Consider the following 22,832-nt stretch of genomic DNA (forward strand, 5'->3'; position numbering starts at 1 on the left):
ACAGGTTGTGCCCTGGTGCTCTTGGCAATGTGGTCAAAAAATTCACAAGACACTGATTACCTGGAAAGGTTGAAGAAAGATTTCACAAAATCTATTCTGCCATCTAGATCCCCATCGCCTTAAAGAAATTCTCATTTGTGCTGGCTTCAGCAATTCCATTCGTAGTATTATTTGCATAGCATACATGTGGTGATCTATCGTTTAGGAAATAATCGGGGACACACCTGTTTAGCTTCAAACAATTACATTACTGAGTAGCTAGACTTGGGTTCCATCCACCCATCCCAATGGAACTTCTACACCACAGCACTATAACTTCTTTGAAACAATTATTGTTATGATCACCTCCCTCATTTATCAACTTCTTATACTACTGCTGTACTGAAAATTGTCTCTCATATTTTTTGTGAACCTTTCTCCAACAATAAATGAGAAAGGAAACTGTATTTGAAAATTATCAAAGGGGAAAGACAAGTTTGGTGAAATTCTCATGTGTGAGATGCAGGGTTTGTTGTTGTTGCTGCTGTGCTTACCTTATTTATGAGGTGGCTGAGGAATGTTTGTGGAATGTTCATTCTGCAGGTCATCTCACCAGTGGTCTGTAGTCTGCAGCCTTCCCAGGTGCTTTCACTTTAGTTAAATCCCAGGGGAAGACATCATGAGATAACCCCTCCCACTGGGCTTTTTCATATCAGGAAGTGGAGGCAGCTAGAGAGCCTGCAGAGTGCTAGAGTGTTTACTGTAAAGGAAAGCACACACAGCACCCTTGACCACCCTGCAATAATAATAAGGGAATATCAAAGCCTGAGGAAGAAATGGGGAAGAAAAAGCCTCTTTTGCAGGGGAACAAAACCTTTAAAATATGCAGTAGTATTTCTTAACAAAGATCTGTGTACTTTTACACACCCCTGATCCCAGGGTGATTATTACAAGACCAGGCAGTCTCATGTTAACTATTTAATAGGGATGGGTGAATCTGTCAATTTCAGTTTCTCTAATTTTCCAATCTTAAATTCAGTTCTCCACATTTACATATCTGTTTCTGGTTTTTTTAAAAAATAAAAAGTCCTCATTCACCAGTCCAATCCCTGAGGCTTTCAGGTGAGTCATGGTTTGTGGTTTCTTATGGCTCAGACAGACAGCTCATATTCACAAGGAGCTGTGTGTTAAGAACTGTGGGCCCAATTTTATGGAATTCCCTTCTAGTTGACATCAGAAAGGCCCACTGTTGAATTTCTGCTGCTTACTGAATACTTTTTATTTATTTAAGCAGGCTTTTAAATTCCATTCTTATTTTATAGTTTTTACTCATTTTCAGAATTATTATATTGGGTGCCCTGTGCACGACTTGGAAATGACTTAATATAATGCACTTTTTAATGTTATTTTCACTAACAGGTGCATTTATACTTACACTTTACCCTAGTATGTGTACACATTACTTGGCTGGAGACCTGCATTGCAAAATTCGGAGAAGTGTGAATTTTAAAGAGTAGTTTTATTTCAGTTTGTGTATTGCTTCAGAAAGTGAAGACTAGGTAGGTTCACCTTTAAATGTGAGCACAATCAAATCCATCCATTCTCTACTATGTTTAGATACTAAGACTGGTTTTGTTTTAATATATTCACTTGGTTACTTATCCTGAACTAACCATACTTTAGCTAAACAAGGGCTCTTGATTCACCTTTCTCACATTTTTGTGTGTGGGTATATGAACAAAAGCAAAGTTGTTGTTGTCTTTTTCTCAGTTCCATAGAGAAACAAGTGATCAACAAACAATTCAAGGTAAGTTGCAAAAGGGTTGTGTGACCAATAAGACAAAAGAGTACATCATTACAGCAATAATACCAACTCTTTACTTCTAATTCATCATTATTCTTACCTGTGACAAATACTTAATGTTACAAGACCACACAATGTAAGCATAGCAGTCTCTAGTATTGTACGTTGCTATTTAAGCAAACACAAGTATGAGTATTTCTCAGAAGTCTTTCTGAACATCTTTCCAAAACAAACATGTTCCTTCATGAAGGGGAGTTATGGTGCCCCTGAACAAACTAGTACTACAGCATAGATCAGGGGTCCCCAACATGGAATCTGTTAGTGGACATTTGCCCACAGAAGCTTTTCCTGGTGACCGCCACCAGGTGACGCATTGGAAGATGGCCGACAATAACATCTCTCCGACCCATACGAGGTAATTAAGAGGCTGCTATGGGAAGTATGCAGTCTTCCTACCCCCCCCCAAGGAGATGGGGGGGCTGCCTTGCCAGTGGTGTCCACAACGCACCCCCGGATTCGAGAGATGGGGGTGCCGGTCACTTGGCACGAGCCCTTGATGAGGTCGGCTCTTCGTGACGCGTGCTGGTTCGCTTTAGCTCGGAATTATAATTGGAAACATATGATTGGAATGAAGCTAAAGCACATACATCAAGCAACGCTAGGGAGATAAGACTGCTGACTAATGGATCTCTGTGACCGGAGTGACGGATGGATAAGTAAATCAACTGATGAACCACCATGAAGAGACTGTATGTTTGGAATGAAGGGGGGGTGGAGGAAAAAACTTTCCTTTTCTTTGCACTATGTGATATTAATAACCCTCCACCCCAGAAAGAAATAAGATCGTTGCGTTTTACTGTAGGAATGAAAAATCATGGGAGACGAGAGAGGCAGGTGTAACATGAGGCGTCTGTCAGGGCGGGCCCTGAGAGCCTATTTTATTGAACGTTATGAACGTTAATTCTTTAGCTTGTTCTGCAGAAAAAGCCCTGAATTTTACTTCGGAAGCTCTTCACCTTTTGAATAAAGAACAGAGTGGACTACATAATGGACTTTTACAAAATTGTGCTATTGATTATCTATTGATGCTTCATCATTATGGATGTGAACAAGTTGACAACATGTGATGTTTTAATATTACTGATAATTCCAAAGCCATCCAAAAGCAGATATCTCAATTGCAAAATCTTACACACCACATTACACAAGACGTTAGATTTTCTGGCCTCTGGGGTTCTTTCACCCAGTGGCTTACTGCTTGGCTACCTAATCTTACTTGGCTTCGTAATCTCTTTCAATATGCCCTTGTCATTATATGCATCTTAATTTTGTTATGTTGCTTCCTTCAATGCGTTCCTGGCCTCATAAGCCTTTTCTCTCGGCTTCTCTCTCCCCCTCAACCACCTAATAAACTTCTCGCCGCCTACTTTGCGAAATGGCAACACCAACAGTAAACCTAAGGTGAGATGTGGACGGACTTATTTTGGGCATGCGTTGGCAAACCACGTATCCCGAAGTATTCTTGTCCCATCGACCCTGGCGAACTTATTTTGGGCATTTGTTGGCACACCACTAATCCTGAAATATTTTTGCCTTATCTACCCAGAATGCCTCGCAAACAAGAAAAGAAAGGGGGAGATAAAGGGAAGTCTTCTTTCTACACATAACTGTTAGTCTCTTTCTGCATAAAACTGCTCCATTTTGGGGAAGTTTTGCTCCTCTTTTTTCTTGCTTTTTAAGAAGTCTTGCTCATAGGTTTTTCCCTGCCTTTGCACACACTGTTACGAACCTGCTCTTCACGCCTAGCTGACCACATCCACAGAACTTGATTGTTACATTGTCTCATGCTATGATCAATCATTAAGTAACAGACATCCCAAGCTCACGGAAAACAAACTGTACTTGCTCTCCATGCCTAGCTGACCATATCTACAGAACCTGATTGTTATATTGTTTGTGCCAATTAATCCCTAGTTACAATTCAATTAGGAGGCTCCGATTCTCAGCCTTCTCTCCATCAATGATAAATGATCACATGTAATCCCCACCTTTCAGATGTAATTCCCGCCTTAGTACTTATGTTAACCAATTACAAGTTTCTGTGTGTATGTATCAACCAATCAACCACAGGCCCACCTGGGGCAATGCTTGCAATATTCAATAAAATAGGCTCTCAGACAATAAAATAGGCCTGACAGACGCCTAGCTACACCTGCCTCTCTCGTCTCCCATGATTTTTCATTCCTACATCTTACTAACCACAAGCAGGAATTCAAGAACTGTGTGGAGTGGATTATAGCTAAAGAGATGATTGGTAAACAACGAGAACGGAGGAAAATTTTATGACGCAGCTTAAAATGGCATCTCGCTAAGCCAGGCTTGCCTGAGAAAGAAAGACAGGGGGAGGAGAATCAGGACCATTGGAATGAGAAGGATGGTTGGAATGTGATCTTAACCTGACAGAGCCCTCCTGATATACTTGGCAAGCCTGAGAAAATTAAAGGACAGACCGAAGATTAATTTTTTATGGAAGCGTGGAATGGTGGCTGTCCCTGAGCGATATGATCTTTGGAGAGTACAAAACCCACACAGAGGATGCCTGTCTCTAATCCGCTTGTGAAGATTATCAGAGATCGCAAAGAAAGGAATATATGATAACAAGAATATACGATAAACAAAATTTAAAATTTGGCTGTATAATTTGGAACTAATGTGATTTGGATAATGTGATGTGATTGGCCTGCTAATAATTTTTTTTTTATATAAAAAAGAAGCTTTTCCTGGTGACCATAGTGCCGCCCAATGATACCAGGCTTGAAAGAAGCATTCTGTTATAGCCAATAGAAAAGATTGTGGTGTGTGCTTAGTTACTTCTATGTGTGATGACCATGACAATTTCTCTGGTTTGCAGATGTCACCATGGGTCAAAATGGTTGGCAACTGAAGCACACTTTTCCTGTTACTCTGCCCACTCTAAGCAATGCAACCATGTTTCACTGCTATGAAATGAATTGTAAGTTCAAAGCAACTTGTATCTGAGCATGGGTGTAGCTAAGGGGACGGGGGGCTACAAACTAAATCAATAAAAATACATAGCAAGCTGAGGTTCTGCCCCCCCACCGCAACAAAAGGCCTGCCCCCCTCCAACCAAAATCCTGGCCATGCTCCTTGCGTCCAAGTCTAAGTTTCAAGTCAAACATACAAACAAGTTGGCATTCCTAAACATACGGCTTATAAATCAATCTTGCTCATTTACATTTTTCACCATGAAAGTGGTTAAACACTGCAAGCAGCCCTGGGATCACATTACCTCCACTACTTTAGCACCTAAAGTTGAAAAAAAAGCCATCACTAGAAGTCTTCCATACATACCCAAATCCTTTTCAAGGGACAAAAATTTACAGTTAATTAGCAAGGATTCTGCAATAGTGGGAATTTTGCAAAAGCGGAGGTGTGTTGTCTTCTACATTTATAGAATCAGTTGCTTCAATGCTATAATAAGGCTTTGTTACAGAACCATGATAAAATCGCTGTGTCTTCACACACCAATTGCAATCCTGCAGGGGAATGAAGATAGCTGGCCAACAGGGGCTCCATATCCTCAGTCAGTATTGGCAGCTTTTCTAATTACTCCATTCCAGACACTCAATTATTTCTTGTATCTTCCTAATGTATCACCAGCTCTTTATTTATTCATGAACATTTTAATTAAGAAATCAAAGTCTATTTTTTTTAAAAAAAAATAGTGAGCAATATTTTTTGTCAGATTCTATTTGTTGTAACACTCGATAAAATATGTCAGTGAATTGCTCATTGTCAGCTAATTGAATTCTAAAAGAATTATGCATGGCGTATGATATGGCAAACATCTACAGCTCCCAGAACACACATACCCAAATAAATAGTTCATTCCTGTAGGCAAAACCTTGTGGCAATCTCATTAGTATATTGGACTTGCTTCTTAATTGTCTATGTCACAATTGTTCACCTGAGCTCATGAGACGGCTACAAACTATCATAGCCTATTTGCGTAGGAACCCCAGTAAGTTCATATTCAACGTCCTACATTAGAGAATGATGTACAAGCCAGAAACTTCCTCTCATACCTTGGGATATATCCCATACATGCGACAGGTGTCAGAAACGGAACACACATGAAAGAACAGTAGGACCTGGAAGTAACACACATCAAACAACAGTCTTTCAGGAAATGAACTAATCTTAAGTAGGAACTGATGGCAGACACTGAGGCCTACTCAAAGTATTAAAACTTTCATTTGCTTTTTCATGTGCCCTGAACTTGTGCTTTGCAAAGCACTTCATGAAACTGGCAGACCTTTGCCTACAAAATTTCTACAAAATTCACTACTGGTTGGCATGTATGGTGAACTCCAGAGTAAGACTTTTCCATGAAACATGGTGGCACTTGTCTTAGCCATACTCAGCAAAAGCACAACTCACCTACCAGGCCATGTATGATCCAGCCCTAAGACTGAGATTCCTCCTGCCCAGGTCAGCCCAGGTACAATGTTCTTGCACTCTGCTTGAACCAAACAAAGCCAAATTATCACGAAACAGACTTGTTGTATCCTGGGTCACTTCAACCCAGAACTACCACCAAATGAAATGCATGTGAAATTGTTCAGAGAAATGTGTGGGAGTCAACACTACTTTTCAAGAGATCATGAAGCAGGTGGACCTCTTCAGGGTAGAGAGGGTAAAAGAAAAAGCCTAAGCAAGAATACTTTCCACCATCTTTTTTTGACTTACGGTTAAGAAGCAGGCTGGCATTGGTTGTGCCTAGTTTGTTGGCAGCGACACATGTGTAGTTTCCAAAATGATCCTCCGTCACATTGTTGAAATTTAAAAATGATCTTGAACTATAGCTTTTAATAGTAATCCCTTGTTGTCCATTGATCAGTCTAGAAGGGAGGAAAAGGGAAATATTCAATTAGAAGGCATAGGCAAATATATTTTGCATTTTTCTCTCATGTGGATGGAAAACAATAGTTTTTACTTGATTGGGATGGAGGAGTGAATGGGATAACATGGACAAGGAATGGCAGTGATGCCATATTGGGTATATGATGGTGTTTGCCACAGCAAAGGGCTTTCCATTTTTGCTCAAAAATAGATTAAAGGTACCTTTCCTTTCCCTACCAATTGACAGGGGACAAGCCCAGTTGTGAGTAGTGAAGGTGGTATGGGGGAAACGCCATAGGTAAATAGTCTGGAAAGAGATGCTCAGTTCAGGGAGCATTTTGTGGGCAATCAAGAGAAAAGCTGGCAAACGACTTAGGCCCAAGAGCTCTGAGTAAGGAAAGGCTCTTCTTGCTTTCCTTGGGCATTACAAAGGGAGTAGGGAATACTGGCACCAACAGGAGACAGGACAGGTCAAAGGGCTTCAGGTGAACTTGTATTCCAAAGCAAAGCAGGACTGATACCAATAGTCTTATGTTGTTCCAGTTCATCAAGATGATGATTTGGAAATTAAGAACTCTCAGAAGCCCTTGTTGCAATGGATGTGTGTGCAAAGGAAGACTGGGATTGTATAGCTGCATTCAGCTAAATGCCTGCATACAGCCCACATGGACTCTTTGCATATGATCAGTAACCCTAAGAACCATTATAAGAGCCATGCAAGTCTATGGCAGCTTTGGGAACTGAACCCATATGTCCACCGAACATTTATCTGTTGATTCGTTTATGATGCTCTCAACACAAACCCCTGCACCATCAGGAAAGTCTCCTATTACCTGCTTGGTTTAGTTAAACTTTGTTCCATTTTACACACATCAATAGCACTTGCCCGAGCCCAAATGCTACTTCTGCATATGCAAAATGTTGCTGTCCTCTCCAAAGAACAGCATGTGTTTGCATATTATTTTAGACTGCACTGATTCCAGACATTTGGCTTGATCCCCTACACCAGCACTATTGCCAGTAGTGGTGCTAAGTTCTCTCTCCACCACTGCTCTTGTAAGCCCTTTCCTTTCCTCCCGTTTCTTTTTATTCCTCCTACCGATACCCATCCAATCAATTGGTGTGCACCCATCAAACGATCTTGAAATACACATCCAATATAACACCATTACTTCTTAAAAACAGACTTGGTAAATGCAGATGATCCACATCTTTTTTTGTCATCGACTACACATCGTAACGGATTTTTGAACATCATAATGGCTTTTCCTTAGTTCTATGAATTGCTCACTTTTTCACACTAAATGAGCAGCTTATGAAAAGCAAACACGCATTTAAGAAGGTCAGGAAGCAGCCAGGTACATTTTAATCCCAGCAGAAGTATATTAATCCCTGCACAGCAGTATATGGTATGTACTGCGACTAGACCTCAGCCTTATGTGTGTTTATTTAAAGGTAAGTCTCACAGCAGAGTTTTTTTTCATTCAAGCAAAGTGAATGTAGTATTGCATTCTCAAGAGATCGTACTCTCTCTTTTCATCAAGAGCACATATATTATCCATAGAAAGCTCACTCGCCCCTTTCTGTTTTACTATAGGGAAATTTTGCAGATTCACTTCTTTAAAACGGTTATCAAAGTTGCTCCTTCCTATCACTTGCTACGCAAAAGGGAAGCAGTATTTTCTTTAATGTAACTTTCTGCTTTAGTGACTGTGCTTATTTCTCCTCTCCCCCCCCTTTCCTATCCTTGCGGAAGATTGCTTGTATCGGACTGGAAATACAAATAAGTTTAGCAGGCAAGTAGCTCTCTAGAAAGGTGCCCCCAGTGCTGCAGAAAATTTTGTGTACAGAAAGCTGTGGACTGGAACAGAGAGGCCAATCTTCCACTCAACAGATCAATGCATAGCACGAGTGTCCAAAGTTTGGGTCTGCATACTGAGGTGGAAGAGATTTCCAGCAAAGGAGAAAGCTTCATGTAACAGACATGCTGCTCCATCTTGGATTGATCGAGAAGATTTCCTTTACTCCTTTATTAGTTCCACCCTGGACCTATTAGAAGAAGGGTGAACTCTATCAACTCAGTGATCCCTATTTCTCAGAAAGAAAAATAGAGATTTTTTTTTAATGAAAATCTTGTTTTTTTAGACTTGAAAAGGACTGCCATTTTACCAAAAAAAGTCTGAATATTCTCTGCCAATTTCTCCCACAATGCCCTGAAATTACACTACATCCAATGCATTGTGGGAGATGCAAAATGGTGGTTGGATGGTCAATAGAAAAGTTCTGGTATGCTGCTTTCAGTGGCCACAAAATATTTGGGTGGGGGAAGAAAGAAGCTATGCCACAGCTAATGAAACCACACCTGAGTCTTTTGGGCCCTCCTCCCAACAAGCTGTTGGGTCAATTTTGCCACTTGTTGAGCAGTGTGAAGAATTTTGGTTGGCCAATTTCGCTCAGCTCTTTTTAAAGCCAAATTTAGGAAGACTCCATCAGTCAGAAAAGTGACATTTAGAGTCTTCATATGACCAAAGGTTGAGACTTCTTGGCATAGGAATTTCCAGAAATAGATGAAGGAGCAATTGGTAAACACTGTGGATAATTTGAAAAATATTTTTCACTTGGACTCATTTATTTTCAGGACATATGTAACCACATTCAGAAGTTGGATAGGCATAGTTAAATGTGAAAATACTTAGCTATGCTTGATTACTCGGGGAATTGCTTATTTTTCATCCTGAAAGCAGAACTCTTGCCTATATCAACAAGTTACCATTTAATTTTGATATATTGAGGTAGCACATCATAAATCTGGGAGAGAGGTACAATTCCCTCCCCAGCATTCAGCCTCAAAATACATATCTATCATTATTAATAGTATAGCTGCATATTGATGATTTAATATTTTACATTACATTAATGCTCCTATTTTTTATTTAATCAGTACACAGCCCTGCATATAAAATAGCATTTGGTTTAGTCATCTCAAAGCAGTAGACAACACACTAGTAGGAAACAAATAGTTCTTTTCAAAACCCTGAAGCATGAGTTATTGCTGCATTGAGCAAACATGAACGTTTAGGAATTATAGGTTTGAATAATTATCTCTAGAAACCTCACCTTTGTTTAATCTATTTTTTTCTAAGTGATTTACTTTGAGAATTCAACTTCACTTGCGTAATTTTCAAGTGTTTGAAGCTGTTTAATTCATTTTGACAAAAAGGGATGGAAACTCTCAGTTTCTTTTCACTACTGTGGTACAGCAGCAAAAATAAATATATTAACAAGTTTACCGAAGTCTAAAATCAATTCATATTAAGATGATTCATTCACGAATGCTGAAGTGTAAATTAAGCATTCTGAAGTACTTAAGAGCAAGCAATGAGTAATGATGAGACAAACATAATTGTGAATATTGAATACTGATGCTACTTGATTAGGATCTATTATATTACTTTTTATTTTGCAAAAGTTTTATATACTGCTTATTCAAAAAATCTTAAGCTGCTTACATAAAATAGTATAATATTCATTAAAATAGCGAAAAAACAACTTTTAAAACAGTAGACTTTATTATTATTATTATTATTATTATTATTATTATTATTACCACTGCCCATCTCGCTGGGCTTCTCCAGCCACTCGGAGGGGCTCCAATACAAAAACATAATAAAACGTCAAACATTAAAAGCTTCCTGATACAAGGCTGCCTTGTTTGAAAATGCTACTGATTAAGGGCTAATTGCTTCTAAGGGCTAATTAACATAGAAGCACTAGAAATATCCAGTATCACTGGAATTATCACAGGGAATTTAAGGCTGATTTACTCCATATCATAGAATTGATCTACACCGTATTGAGACTATGGTTTACTTAAGCTTTCTCCCTGACATGCTACTTTCTTTTTTGCATTCAATGAGCTTTCTAAAGACATGGAATTCAGATATGAACCTTCTTCAGCCAGCTGCAGTCTGGTGGTATAATCCAAATTTAAGTTTGCGGAGTCTGTTTTAATGCATACTTTTTTGGTCATCTCAAGGTCACGAGGTACTCACAGGGAATTTTGAAACCTGCCTTCTCCCGCATCCCCACTGTACCCAGTGGAACATATCCCAATATAAAATTACCTAATTATACTTGATCAACCTCTAATTTAAAAGTGTATGTTTTCTATATGGAACACATGAGGAAGAAAATGCATAGAAAGTCAAACTCCCCTTTCTAAAATTCCATCCTTTATTTTTGGAATTTCAGATTATCTCCTCCCCCACCCCCAGAACACACACACATACCAGCCACTTTGCAGAGAGGAAAAACATAAGCAGGCAGCATTTATGTTCTGTGCATGTGCGTGTGTTATTTACACAGAGGAATTACGGCACTACAAGATTTAACTCGTCCTTCAGAGACAATGGGAAAGACCAAGCTGGAGAACAGCACGAATCAGCTTTAGCCCTGAAAAATATCTATATTTAGGCTCATATTTGAATACATTAATGATATTATAATATATTAGACCATTATAACAGTTGTAGTCTTTATTAGGCTATTTGAAATGTACATTTTGCTTGTTTCATGGGTTTTAATGGAAATAATATTTTAGATTCAAGCTTTTGTGTTGTCTCGTTCATGATGCCTAATTTGCAAGAAGAATATAGTTGTGCTTAACCAGATGCTGTGCTGATCATAAATATTCTATTTATGTAGAATGTCCAAGTATGCAAGTTGCTTTACAATCTTTCTCTTGGTAATCCTAACAGAGTCTAAGATAACTAACCTCTGTGGGTTCCTTTACCTGCATTGCAGCAACACTCCACTGTGTACCAGATATCTATGATATTTGTGGTGGCATAATTGCATGATATCAGCAATGCAGGCAAGTGACTGACTGCTTCCTGTGAGGAGCCAAATTCGGATTCATTGCCCACGTAATATACAGATCCTAGAGCACATGTAAGAATGAAAGCAGGTTTGACAGTCAAACTTACTTCCTTTCACCTCTGAACCATTCAAAAGCTGGGGAAGGAACACCCGCACTTTCGCATCTTATGAATCCACTCCCTCCAAGCGTCACTCCACTCGATTTTATTTCCTGAATTGTTGGGGCAACTACAAGGAAACATAAATATTTGTTATTGAAAGTTGCACTCGTCACAAAGCCATGTAAAACATGTTGATCCGTGTTACATTTCATTTCCTTGTTGCTCAAGCGTATCATCCCAAAATAATTTAAATTGAAATAGTACTAATAATCTAAAACACTTCACATAGTCATGTTCTATTCACTGCCACTTCACCCTTCTACCTCACCATCCCAGAATGATGTCAGGTGAACAGCGCAAGCCCACCCTGCTGTCAAACACTGCTTAGATAAAGCCATAGCATTGGTCAGTCCAGCTCATCACTGTCTATTCTACCACTAAGCTATGGTCCTTCTACATAAGTGACTTAAACAAATTGCCGTATTTATGTGAATCTAATGCGCCATCGAATCTAGTGCACTCCTCAATTTTCAAAACCTTGAAACCAACAAAGTAATTGCTGGCACCATCAAATCTAATGATGTAATTTGCCCCCCAAAGGTGCAGTCGAGTGAATACAGCAGTGATGGCCAAATCTGGCCCTCCAGCTGTTTTGGGACTACAATTCCCATCATTCCTAGCTAACAGGACCAGTGGTCAGGGATGCTGGGAATTGTAGTCCCAAAACAGCTGGGGGGCCAAGTTTGGCCATCGCTGGAATACAGTAAGCTCCACAATTCACTATGTTCATTTACTTGCAACAGTTAGAAAAAATGTTCTAAGATTTTTAAAATCCATGTTTAGGGAAATACATTTCCCAATGAATACCAGGAAGCATAAGCAATGACCATTCTCTCTCCCATAATTTATTTTATAATTTCTGTTTAAAATATAATGTATGTGTTCTGCAAAATACTATCTAAGCAGGACTCATCTTATAAATACAAATTCATTTTTCCAGGCTACATTCCCATTGATATAATGTTATTGTAGATGTGTGAACTTATGACTCCTCATCATTCTCTTTCTTCAATAATCACACCCATCCTTCTGCTTGTCATATAAAGAGGCTATAATCTTTTATGATACCAACTATTCCCAAAGAAGAAGAGCTGTGTTAAAGAGCGGATTTGTCAAGAAGCCTGGTCAGTGTCTCTATGGTTTTTATATGTCTAGTGGAACAACAGCAAGTAAATTGCGTTCAGATTCTTTAAAGTATAAAAGTAGGAGGATTTTTAATGTGCCCAAATAATTCTTAGAAACATTGGAAGCTGGCATTAAGCGCTTTCCGCAATAGTCCAACGTTACTACTGATTATCAATGGAAAGATACAAGCTACTGTGTCCCATGATATAGTTTGAAGGCACATGAGAGCTCCGCCTTACTGAAGCTAAGCAGGTCTAGGTCTGGCCAGGGCTTGGATGGGTGACTGCCTGGAAAATACATGTTGGGTTCCATGGTGGAAGAAAGGCAAGATATAAATGGAATATTAAAAAACAAACAAACTGCTGAACATGACCAAGTATTGCAGTGCGCATGTAACCAATTGATATGCCGGCAAGAGATATTTCCCTTTCAGGGAGACACATAGAGCAACTCTGTTTATTGAATAGCCTGGAGACAATCCAAAATACACTTTGATAACCCAAGTGCTGTGTGCACAATTCAAGACTGCAAGATCTAACTACTTCTCTTTTCCAAAGTATCTAGTGAGCAGGGGTGCCAACTTGCATAAAATATTGGGGGGGGGGGAGGTAATGTTAGGATATTTCCGTTCCACCTTAAAAGGGAGCAGGCTTTGTGAGTCACAGAGTCTGCGTATTTCCTGTTGACAGGAAGTTTATGCTTTTCTGTTGCTTTCGTTTCTCTCTCTCGGTGCCTGAAACACTGAAGCAGGCAGTCATGTTTTTCCCTGTTCTGACTAACGCAGAATATACTCTTAAATAATGCTCTCCTGCGTGCATCTTTCGCTGTGCATTATCTGCTGATAAGAGCGTGCATCAGCCCTGGAATGTGGAAAGCTATTTCTGGAGCTCGTGTCACTAATTGCTGATACTGCGTGTCTACGGGAGATCGATGGACGTCCGGAGGTGACGTGGGGCCATGATGGACTTTGTCTCCCTGGCAGTATCCCAACAGGTAAGCCCCGCCCCACATAATCAATCACATGATACGGCACACCCACACCCACCCACCCACCCACCCACCATTTGAATGGCAACACCCATCAACTTGGGGGGGAGCAACCCCCTCAAATATTTTATGGGGGGGGGAGGGACATTGGCCCTTAGAAGTTGGCTCCTATGCTAGTGAGTTTGAACAGCATAGACAGTGGGGTGTCGTGGTTAGAGTGCTGGACTAGGATGAGGGACACCCAAGTTCCAATCTCTGCTCAGCTACGAAGTTCGTTGGCTGACCTTGTGCCACCCATCATCCGTCAACCAAACCTACTTTATAGGGTTGCTGTGAGGATAAAATAGAAAAGAAGGCACCTATGTAAGCCAAGCTTCTTAGAGGAAAGGCAGGAGGATATCAGTGTAATAACTAGATAAAGAAAAAGGTTTCCAAGACGCACTGATGACACAATATGAATAAACCATACATCCTAACGAAAGAATTTTAATTAGAAAGATATTGACGAATTTCATATAATGACTGATTCATGTGTTTATTTTTGAGGTAGTAAAGGATAACTTTCTCGCCCACCTACCATTTTACCATAGGTGCCATTTCTATTAAAAACAACAACAGCTCACACAACAGCTCACAACAGCTCACACAGTGTGACGCGGCAGCTAAAAAAGCCAATGCAATTCTGGGCTGCATCAATAGGAGTATAGCATCTAGATCAAGGGAAGTAATAGTGCCACTGTATTCTGCTCTGGTCAGACCTCACCTGGAGTACTGTGTCCAGTTCTGGGCACCACAGTACAAGGAGGACACTGACAAACTGGAACGTGTCCAGAGGAGGGCAACCAAAATGGTCAAAGGCCTGGAAACGATGCCTTATGAGGAACGGCTAAGGGAGCTGGGCATGTTTAGCCTGGAGAAGAGGAGGTTAAGGGGTGATATGATAGCCATGTTCAAATATATAAAAGGATGTCACATAGAGGAGGGAGAAAGGTTGTTTTCTGCTGCTCCAGAGAAGCGGACACGGAGCAATGGATCCAAACTACAAGAAAGAAGATTCCACCTAAACATTAGGAAGAACTTCCTGACAGTAAGAGCTGTTTGACAGTGGAATTTACTGCCAAGGAGTGTGGTGGAGTCTCCTTCTTTGGAGGTCTTTAAGCAGAGGCGTGACAACCATATGTCAGGAGTGCTCTGATGGTGTTTCCTGCTTGGTAGGGGGTTGGACTCGATGGCCCTTGTGGTCTGTTCCAACTCTATGATTCTATGATTCTATGAAAACTAACTGCAGGATATATCTTCATATAACTACCATTTTCTGTTTGCTTTCGAAGTTTTAGGCCCTAAAACAGTTCTCTCCAAAAAGAAATATGCTTGTCCTGAAATCATTCAAGAATCAATAAGCTGCTGCAGACAATTCAAAGTCTATTTTCTTCCATTATGCAGTCACACATCTCCATGTCCCCTTGAAATTATTTAATAAAGAAAACAACGCCTTTTCATTTCTCAGCCTACAGAATAGGAATGATGTTGATCAGTGCATTTATTTTAATATAAATTCAATAACACATTTTTCTCATTTGAATAACTATATAGCATTTATAGCATGCCTACTCCCCATTCACAGCACCTTAAATCCAAGGATATGTGTTTGCCATTCTTACAAAAGTGAGCAATAATTAAGACTATGGCGATGATGGTGCAAAAGACCACATAAGAGCTCTTATATTTCTAATAATTGGAGGGTATTTACTTATTTATTTGCAGAAGTAAGTGGGCAGGCAGGTTCAGAAGACCTGCTGCAACTCACGGCAGTTTCCTGTTTAACATGACTTCTGAAAGTACAGGCACTCCTTTTCACCTCACCATCCTAGGTCTTACTCTTGAAATATCCAACATTATCTTGCAAAATAGTAGAATGCACTTCCAGTAAAGCACGCAGAGCAGTGCTGGAGAAATGCTGAACCAGTGGACCATGGTTACGTTCTCAAGAATCACCTGATGTATAAATGTCCTCACCATAATCAGATTGTTTTTGGGGAAGGTTTCGGGGAATGGTGAAAGGATGGGGCATCAATTTCGGGCCAGACATTTTCACTGGGAGTTTTTAGTGGAGCTACTTCATAGGCCAGTATTTTCTAGCTTTTTGCAGATTTTTTTTTAAAAAAGAACAACATGTGAAGCCCAGTTTTGGAAAGGGAAAAATGTTTTCAGGCTTCCTGTAGCATTTTGAAGAGAAAAGTTCATGTGGTTCATAAATAGATCTATTTTCAAAATGTGGTTGAAATGACTAGAATTTTATGATGCAGAACTGTTTGCAGGCTTGCAAGAGCTAATATTGACTATTTACTTTAATGGAGAGTCATCAAAGACTCGCATACCAGTGTATAAATGACTTTAGGAGTGTAGCTAAATTCCTGGCTAGATTATTGGTAATGTTACTAGGCTAGCAATCTGAAACCCCTGTTGCTTCCACTGATGTGTAAGACTTAGAATAATTCTGGAGGAAATTACACCTGAGAATATCTGCTGCTTTGTGGTTATTTTTTGTTTGTTGGTTTCATTAAGACCCTTAAAAAATAGTGCTAGAAAAGTTCCAGTTACAACACAACTCTCTCCTTACTTTAAGAAATAGTTCTTTTGGGTGCCTTGTATGAACCACAGATATATACTACTCCCCTTCTTTTGCTGAAATTTGTATTGCTGAGTCCCCCACCATGAAACAGAGCTCCTGTTTCTCTGAAAAAAAGTACAAGAGAAGCAAAAATATCATGGATTTCCCACCACTGCTTTTGTATGCTGGAAAAAGCATCACTTCTGAGGCAGCTGCCAAAGGCCAAACAAGTAGTGCCCCAGGTGCAGGCTGCTTAAATGGCCAGGGAGCAGACCTGATCCCCCAGCACAGGCAAGCCCCAGCCTGCATCCCATTAGCCAAAACAGGATGCAGGCCAGAATCCGGCTCCTGATAGATGGCTGGGGCTTGTGCACCCTGGTACCCTTGTCAAGGCCCCACTGGAGCCTCTGCCATCCTGCAACGCTAGCGCACCAAAAGCGGTGAGTGGACTTGCTGGAAAACTGGACAACCCATGCTGAAGCAATGAGTCATTCTGAGAGGGGGTGGGGAACAAGAACATACAAATGATGTAGATTGACTAGGTAGTGGTTAGACCACTTCCAGTTGTTCTGTATAAATCAGAAGCATAGAAAAATAAAGTTGGGTGCACTGTGCCCAAGACCTTCTGGTGGCTGTTAACTAGCACTGTGGATGAAATAGTGTCTTGTGGCACCTCGCAATGGGTGGTCCTTTGGGTCAACAATTTCAGCGGCTTCCTGTGCAATGCCAAAATTTGACACCCCCTGCCTCTCATGTTCTATTCTAAATAATAGGTGTGGCGTGCCCAAGGCTCTGCACCCAGTGTGACCAAACTGGTCATGCTCTTCTAAATCTGCATCTGACCCAGCAGCTAAGTTGCCAGGATGTAGGCACATAATTCCACAGTGCTGTTTTCTTAGACCGACCATGCAAGTATGAGCAGAACCACCATAAAACATTGCCTCCAAATCCTAACCCACAAAAAAAGGAGGATAACATGGTCAATGGTATCAAAGGTTGCTGGGAGATCCAAGAGCAGCAACAGGGTCACACTATCCTTGTCTGTTCCAGAAGTTTGTTCACCTTCTGAAAAGTTCGGAAACCAAGGTGTGGCTTCCGATTGGTTCCCGATTATGCAGGCAACAATAGTGGAAGCCGCGCTGCATGTTAGGCTTCCCCAAAAAAGTTCAAAAACCAGAACACTCACTTCCAGTTTTCGATCATTCGGGAGCTGGAACATTTGACACCCAAGGCATTTGGGAGCCGAGGTATGACTGTAGTTGCCAAGTACCTCAGGGTCCAGGGAGGGCTTTTAAAAATAGTAATGAGCTTTCCACCACCTCCCTCAAGATGGTGGGGCCAACCCACTCACACAAATATGCATTAACTACAATATGAACCCACCTAGTGAGCTGCCCACCCAACTTGCACAAACAAGCCGGGATGTGCAAGGCTCAAGCGGGCAAAGAGAACCTCACCTCTCTACTCCCAATTGCTCCACAAGAAGTGGCTTTTCCTCATTTAAATGGGCCACTGGGTTACCTCACCTTTTTATGCCCCACCCTTTTAACTTGGCTTGACTCAATGCAGGTTACAGATAAAAACCAGAACCACTAAAAACATAGAAATCCAGTCAGTAAAATACAATTAAACACTGACAGACTTTAAACTGCATACATATATAAAATCTGTTTAAAACATATAACTAATCACAATAAAAACAGCATGGCACCAACCCTTTCATTAAAAGCAGTCAGTTCCCAAAAGCCTGTTGGAAAAAGAAAGTTTTCACTTGCTGGCAGAAGGGCAGCAAGGAGGGAGCTGGTGTAGCTTCTCTAGGGAGGGAGTTCCAGAGTCTGGGAGCAGCCGCCAAGAAGTCCTTCTCCCGTCTCCCTACCCAGGATGCCTGTGGGGGTGGCAGGGCTGTGAGAAAGGACTCCCCCAAATATGTCAAAACCCAGGCAGGTTCATATGAGGGAATACAGTCTTTTTGATAGCTTGGACCTAAGTCATGTAGGGCTTTGCCAGCACTTTGAATTGTACACATTTATTTGCGATGTGTAGTTTAGACTTCAGAGCCACCGACAGCTCACCTAGAAAACCTGTGAAAACTGCTTGGATTCACTCCTAGACCAAAGCCATTATATTATTATTGTTAGAATATATCTGCACTAAGCCAGGAGGAACCAGACCTTTAAATATGCTGGCAAAAAATGATTTAAACTCTACTAAATCCAAGTAGCAATTATAATCCTTCTAATGTTCTTGGCAAATTTCCTGTGAGGCCATTAGAAATATTCTAATTGATATTAATATTTTTCTCTGGAAACAAATACAGTAAGTAATACTACATCATTCCAAGCAATTTTTTTACCAGCCAATCAGCTAGCTATTTATTATTGTTAATTATTGAAACTGTAGCAGCACTCAATAACGTTTTATGTCAAATAAGATGTTTTTATTTGGATATTATTAATATAGCTTCAGTTCCACAAGAAAGCTATATTGCACTGTCATAATTTTCTTTTTGAAGATAAACAAATCATGATGAAATCAGTCATTAATCAAATATACATTTTAAAATTTGATGTCTTGGCAGTGCAGAAAACAATGACTACAAAGAGATCAAGAAAACCAAGGAGTCAGGAAGATTTTTTAAAAATAGATGGCTTTAAAAGTTTGTTCTATACAATAGGAAAGGAGAAGGAAAATGTGGTAAACCAAAATATATACAGATAGAGCACTAGAGTTTTCCTTTATGATTCTGTTACCCTTCCCAGTCATTTGCAGTGCAGAAATACACAGGTATTGTACTTGGACCAAATGTAACAGGACACTGGAGTTGCTTGAATATGATACTTGCAGGATTCCACCCCACTCCCCACTCTTTCTAAACTGTCTGGTACAGGGCATGAAAATATGATCAGAGCAGGGCTTGGGAGAGGGATCAACCCGTTTACCTTCACAGTTTTTCAGGTTGAAACCAGCCCATCTATCAAAGCTGCTGTTTGCCCCAGTGTAGGGTAACATGCCCATATGGTACCTGCATGTTTGCATCTTTGGGTGACATTTTAGTTGAGCAAATTGTGCAGGAGGAACAACTTTAAAACAGCCTTCCCTAGTCATAGAATCATAGAATTGTAGAGTTGGAAGGAACCCAAGGGTCATCTAGTCCAACTCCCTGCAATGCAGGAATCTCAGCTAAAGGATCTAAAGCAGTGGTTCCAAATTAGTGGTCTGGGGACCCCTGGGAGTCTGCAGAATGCACCCAGGGGGTCCCTTGCCTCCCACCCAACTATTTTTTATTATTTTTGCTTGGTAATATCACAAATTTTATGGTCTGTTTTAGCGCCATGCAATTTTTCAATATATTGGCCAAAACTGGATTTGAAATCACCCCGCAATAACAATTTTGACCCGCCAATACGCAGCAATATATCGCTCCTTGAGCGAGAGAGAGCAAGGCAGCCAATTTCAAGGCACCACTGATATCACTGGATGGTCTCAGCTGATAACGCTGCTGATCTGAGCTGCCTTCCCTCACACTGAGGGAGACCAGGGCAGATGATCGCCCTCACTTCAAGGCACTGTGGCACTACCCTCCCCTGGCACTGAGGCAGAGCAACTGTTCTCAGTCAGCAGTAAAAGCAGCAGCCGCCACAGTGGACATGCATTTTCGCTGGCTGCCCCACTGGTGGGGGCTTGATGTACACCCCATCCCCATCCCCTCCCACTTAAAACATGCAGTGGAGGTGACTCTGCCTCCTCTCCCCCCCCCCATGTGATTTCCGCAGCTGCTCCTTAGCTCATCCGCATGCCTGATCTCCAATTTCAGACATTGTGGTATATCGGAATATCATGATGTTTAGCTGCTGATTTATCACAATGTTGAAAGCCAGCCCTAGTCTGTTTTTCAGTATACCTAAAATCTTTTGCTTATTAGGGGCTACCCCACATTTTGTTTGAAAAATTGCTTTGCAGAGGTAACTATCATAGAGTTATGTTCAAAAGTAGGGGGTCCATGGCTCGGCTTTGGAAAAACAGGGTTTTTTCACTAATTAGCTAATTTGGAACCACTGATCTAAAGCCATAGCTGTCAACGTTTCCCTTTTTTTAAAGGGAAATTCCCCTAGTCCGAATTGGATTCCTCATAAGAAAAGGGAAAAGTTGACAGCTATGTCTAAAGCATCCATTACAGATGACCATCCAACCTCTGCTTAAAAACCTCCAAGGAAGGAGAGTCCATCACCTCCCAAGGGAGACTGTTCCACTGTTGAACAGCTCTTACTTCAGAAAGTTTTTCCGTATCTTTAGTCGGAATTTCCATTCTTGTAACCTGAAGTGCTGTAGTCTTTCCCCAATTCGCCACCCCCTTTCCATAGCTACAGGGATTCAATAATCAATCCTCAATATCATTTCTAGCGGCACCCTTAGTGGCAATCAGCCTGCAATGCCTTTTATACAATGGGATGCACATGAATATCAAAAAGGGACGCACATATTCCCTTCCCTTCCATTTTTGCTTCAAAGCCTGTTGCAGGTTGGCCTGAAGCCTACTTTTCAGTGTAGGAAGGGACTGAGGGGTTCCCAGGGGTGTCACTAAAGAGGTTAGGTGCTGAGCAAATGCTAAGGAGTTTCTTCAGACTTCATTGTGGTCCTCTTCCATCAGTTCCCGATAGTGAGATACAATGAAAGTTACTGGGAGTGTTAGCAGCTTCTAGTTATACTTTACATTTATTGTGGGGAAATTAGCCATGTGTAACCCAGGCTGTGATTGTTCTTGAAGTTCCAAGAGACATACAACAAATCATGCGCAGAACTGCTGGACACTTTCTTTTGTTCCTAGTTTTACATATGCTTATCTCAGCAGCTAATTGTTCCCCCTAACTGGGTCAGCCTAGGACATTATGCTGCCAGAGGCAGAGGACAAGATAGCATCCCTCCCAGAGCGGGTGCTATTGGCTCACCTTAATAACCATTTTAGTTGCTCTTTTCCATACATTCTTTGGAGCCACAAACTGCTTTGCAAAATGGGGTACATAAAGTATTGCTTACATGGCCACATCATGCATGTATACAATGGCATTCTGAATTCATCACATTTAAGAACAGGAAAAGAGCCCTGCCGGATCAGACCAAATACACATCTAATCCAGCAGCACATTGCTCTCCAGTTGCCAATAATATGCCTATATGAAGATGGCAAGCAGGACCTTAGTATAAGAACACTCTCCCCATGTGCATATTGTGTAGGACATGAGAGGCATTACATAGTCATTATAACTAGTGGCCACTGATGGCCATTTTCTGATTCATCTTCCATGAATTTGTCCAACTCCCTTTTAATAACACCCAAATTGGTGGCAACCACTTCATCCTAAGGTGGTGAATGCCATAGTTTAAGTATTTATTATGCCTTAGGGTCTGATCTAAATTTCAGAGTTTAGACTTCTTCTAAGGCTCCTATTGTTGTTGTTGTTTAGTCATTTAGTCGTGTCTGACTCTTCGTGACCCCATGGACCAGAGCACGCCAGGCACTTCTGTCCTCCACTGCCTCCCGCAGTTTGATCAAACTCATGCTGGTAGCTTCAAGAACACCATCCAACCATCTCATTCTCTGTCGTCCCCTTCTCCTTGTGCCCTCCATCTTTCCCAACATCAGGGTCTCCTATACAGCATCTTAAAAAGCAGACACATCACCTTGTTGACAAAGGTCCGTATAGTTAAAGCTATGGTTTTCCCAGTAGTGATGTATGGAAGTGAGAGCTGGACCATAAAGAAGGCTGATCGCCGAAGAATTGATGCTTTTGAATTATGGTGATGGAGGAGACTCTTGAGAGTCCCATGGACTGCAAGAAGATCAAACGTATCCATTCTTAAGTAAATCAGCCCTGAGTGCTCCCTGGAAGAACAGATCGTGAAGCTGAGGCTCCAGTACTTTGGCTACCTGATGAGAAGAGAAGACTTCCTGGAAAAGACCCTGATGTTGGGAAAGATTGAGAGCACAAGGAGAAGGGGACGACAGAAGATGAGATGGTTGGACAGTGTTCTCAAAGCTACAAACATGAGCTTGACCAAACTGCGGGAGGCAGTGGAAGACAGGCGTGCCGGTCCATGGGGTCACGAAGAGTCGGACACGACTAAATGACTAAACAACAACATCATCAAGGCTCCTACACATATGCTCCATGAATCTCAGGATCCAAGTGCTCAGGAGACCTTGTTTATATTTCATCCTTTCTCCAAACAGCTCAGGGCACACGCCCAGACTGATCCCATTGTATCTTCCCAATTGCCCTCTTATGTATGTTAAACTGAGAAACAGTGAGTTGTCCATGAGAGATTAATAGTGGATAGCAAGTGTTGGTGTAGTGGTTAAGAGCGG

General features: G+C 41.0%; 1 protein-coding gene across 2 annotated transcripts in view; it reads right to left on the minus strand.

Annotated features, from left to right (window-relative positions):
* The window catches only part of NEGR1 (neuronal growth regulator 1), a 444,891-nt gene that overhangs the window by 89,619 nt on the left and 332,440 nt on the right, over nucleotides 1–22,832 (minus strand). For both annotated transcript variants that reach the window (XM_083510584.1, XM_083510583.1), the window contains exons 5-6: nucleotides 11,692–11,812; nucleotides 6,554–6,705 (exon numbers count right to left, since the gene is read on the minus strand). In XM_083510584.1, coding sequence (XP_083366710.1) covers nucleotides 6,554–6,705; nucleotides 11,692–11,812 — 273 coding nt within the window. The remainder of the gene's footprint in view (nucleotides 1–6,553; nucleotides 6,706–11,691; nucleotides 11,813–22,832) is intronic.

The sequence above is a fragment of the Podarcis liolepis genome (assembly GCF_965112155.1).
Source record: "Podarcis liolepis genome assembly, chromosome: 6".
Lineage (NCBI taxonomy): Eukaryota > Metazoa > Chordata > Lepidosauria > Squamata > Lacertidae > Podarcis > Podarcis liolepis.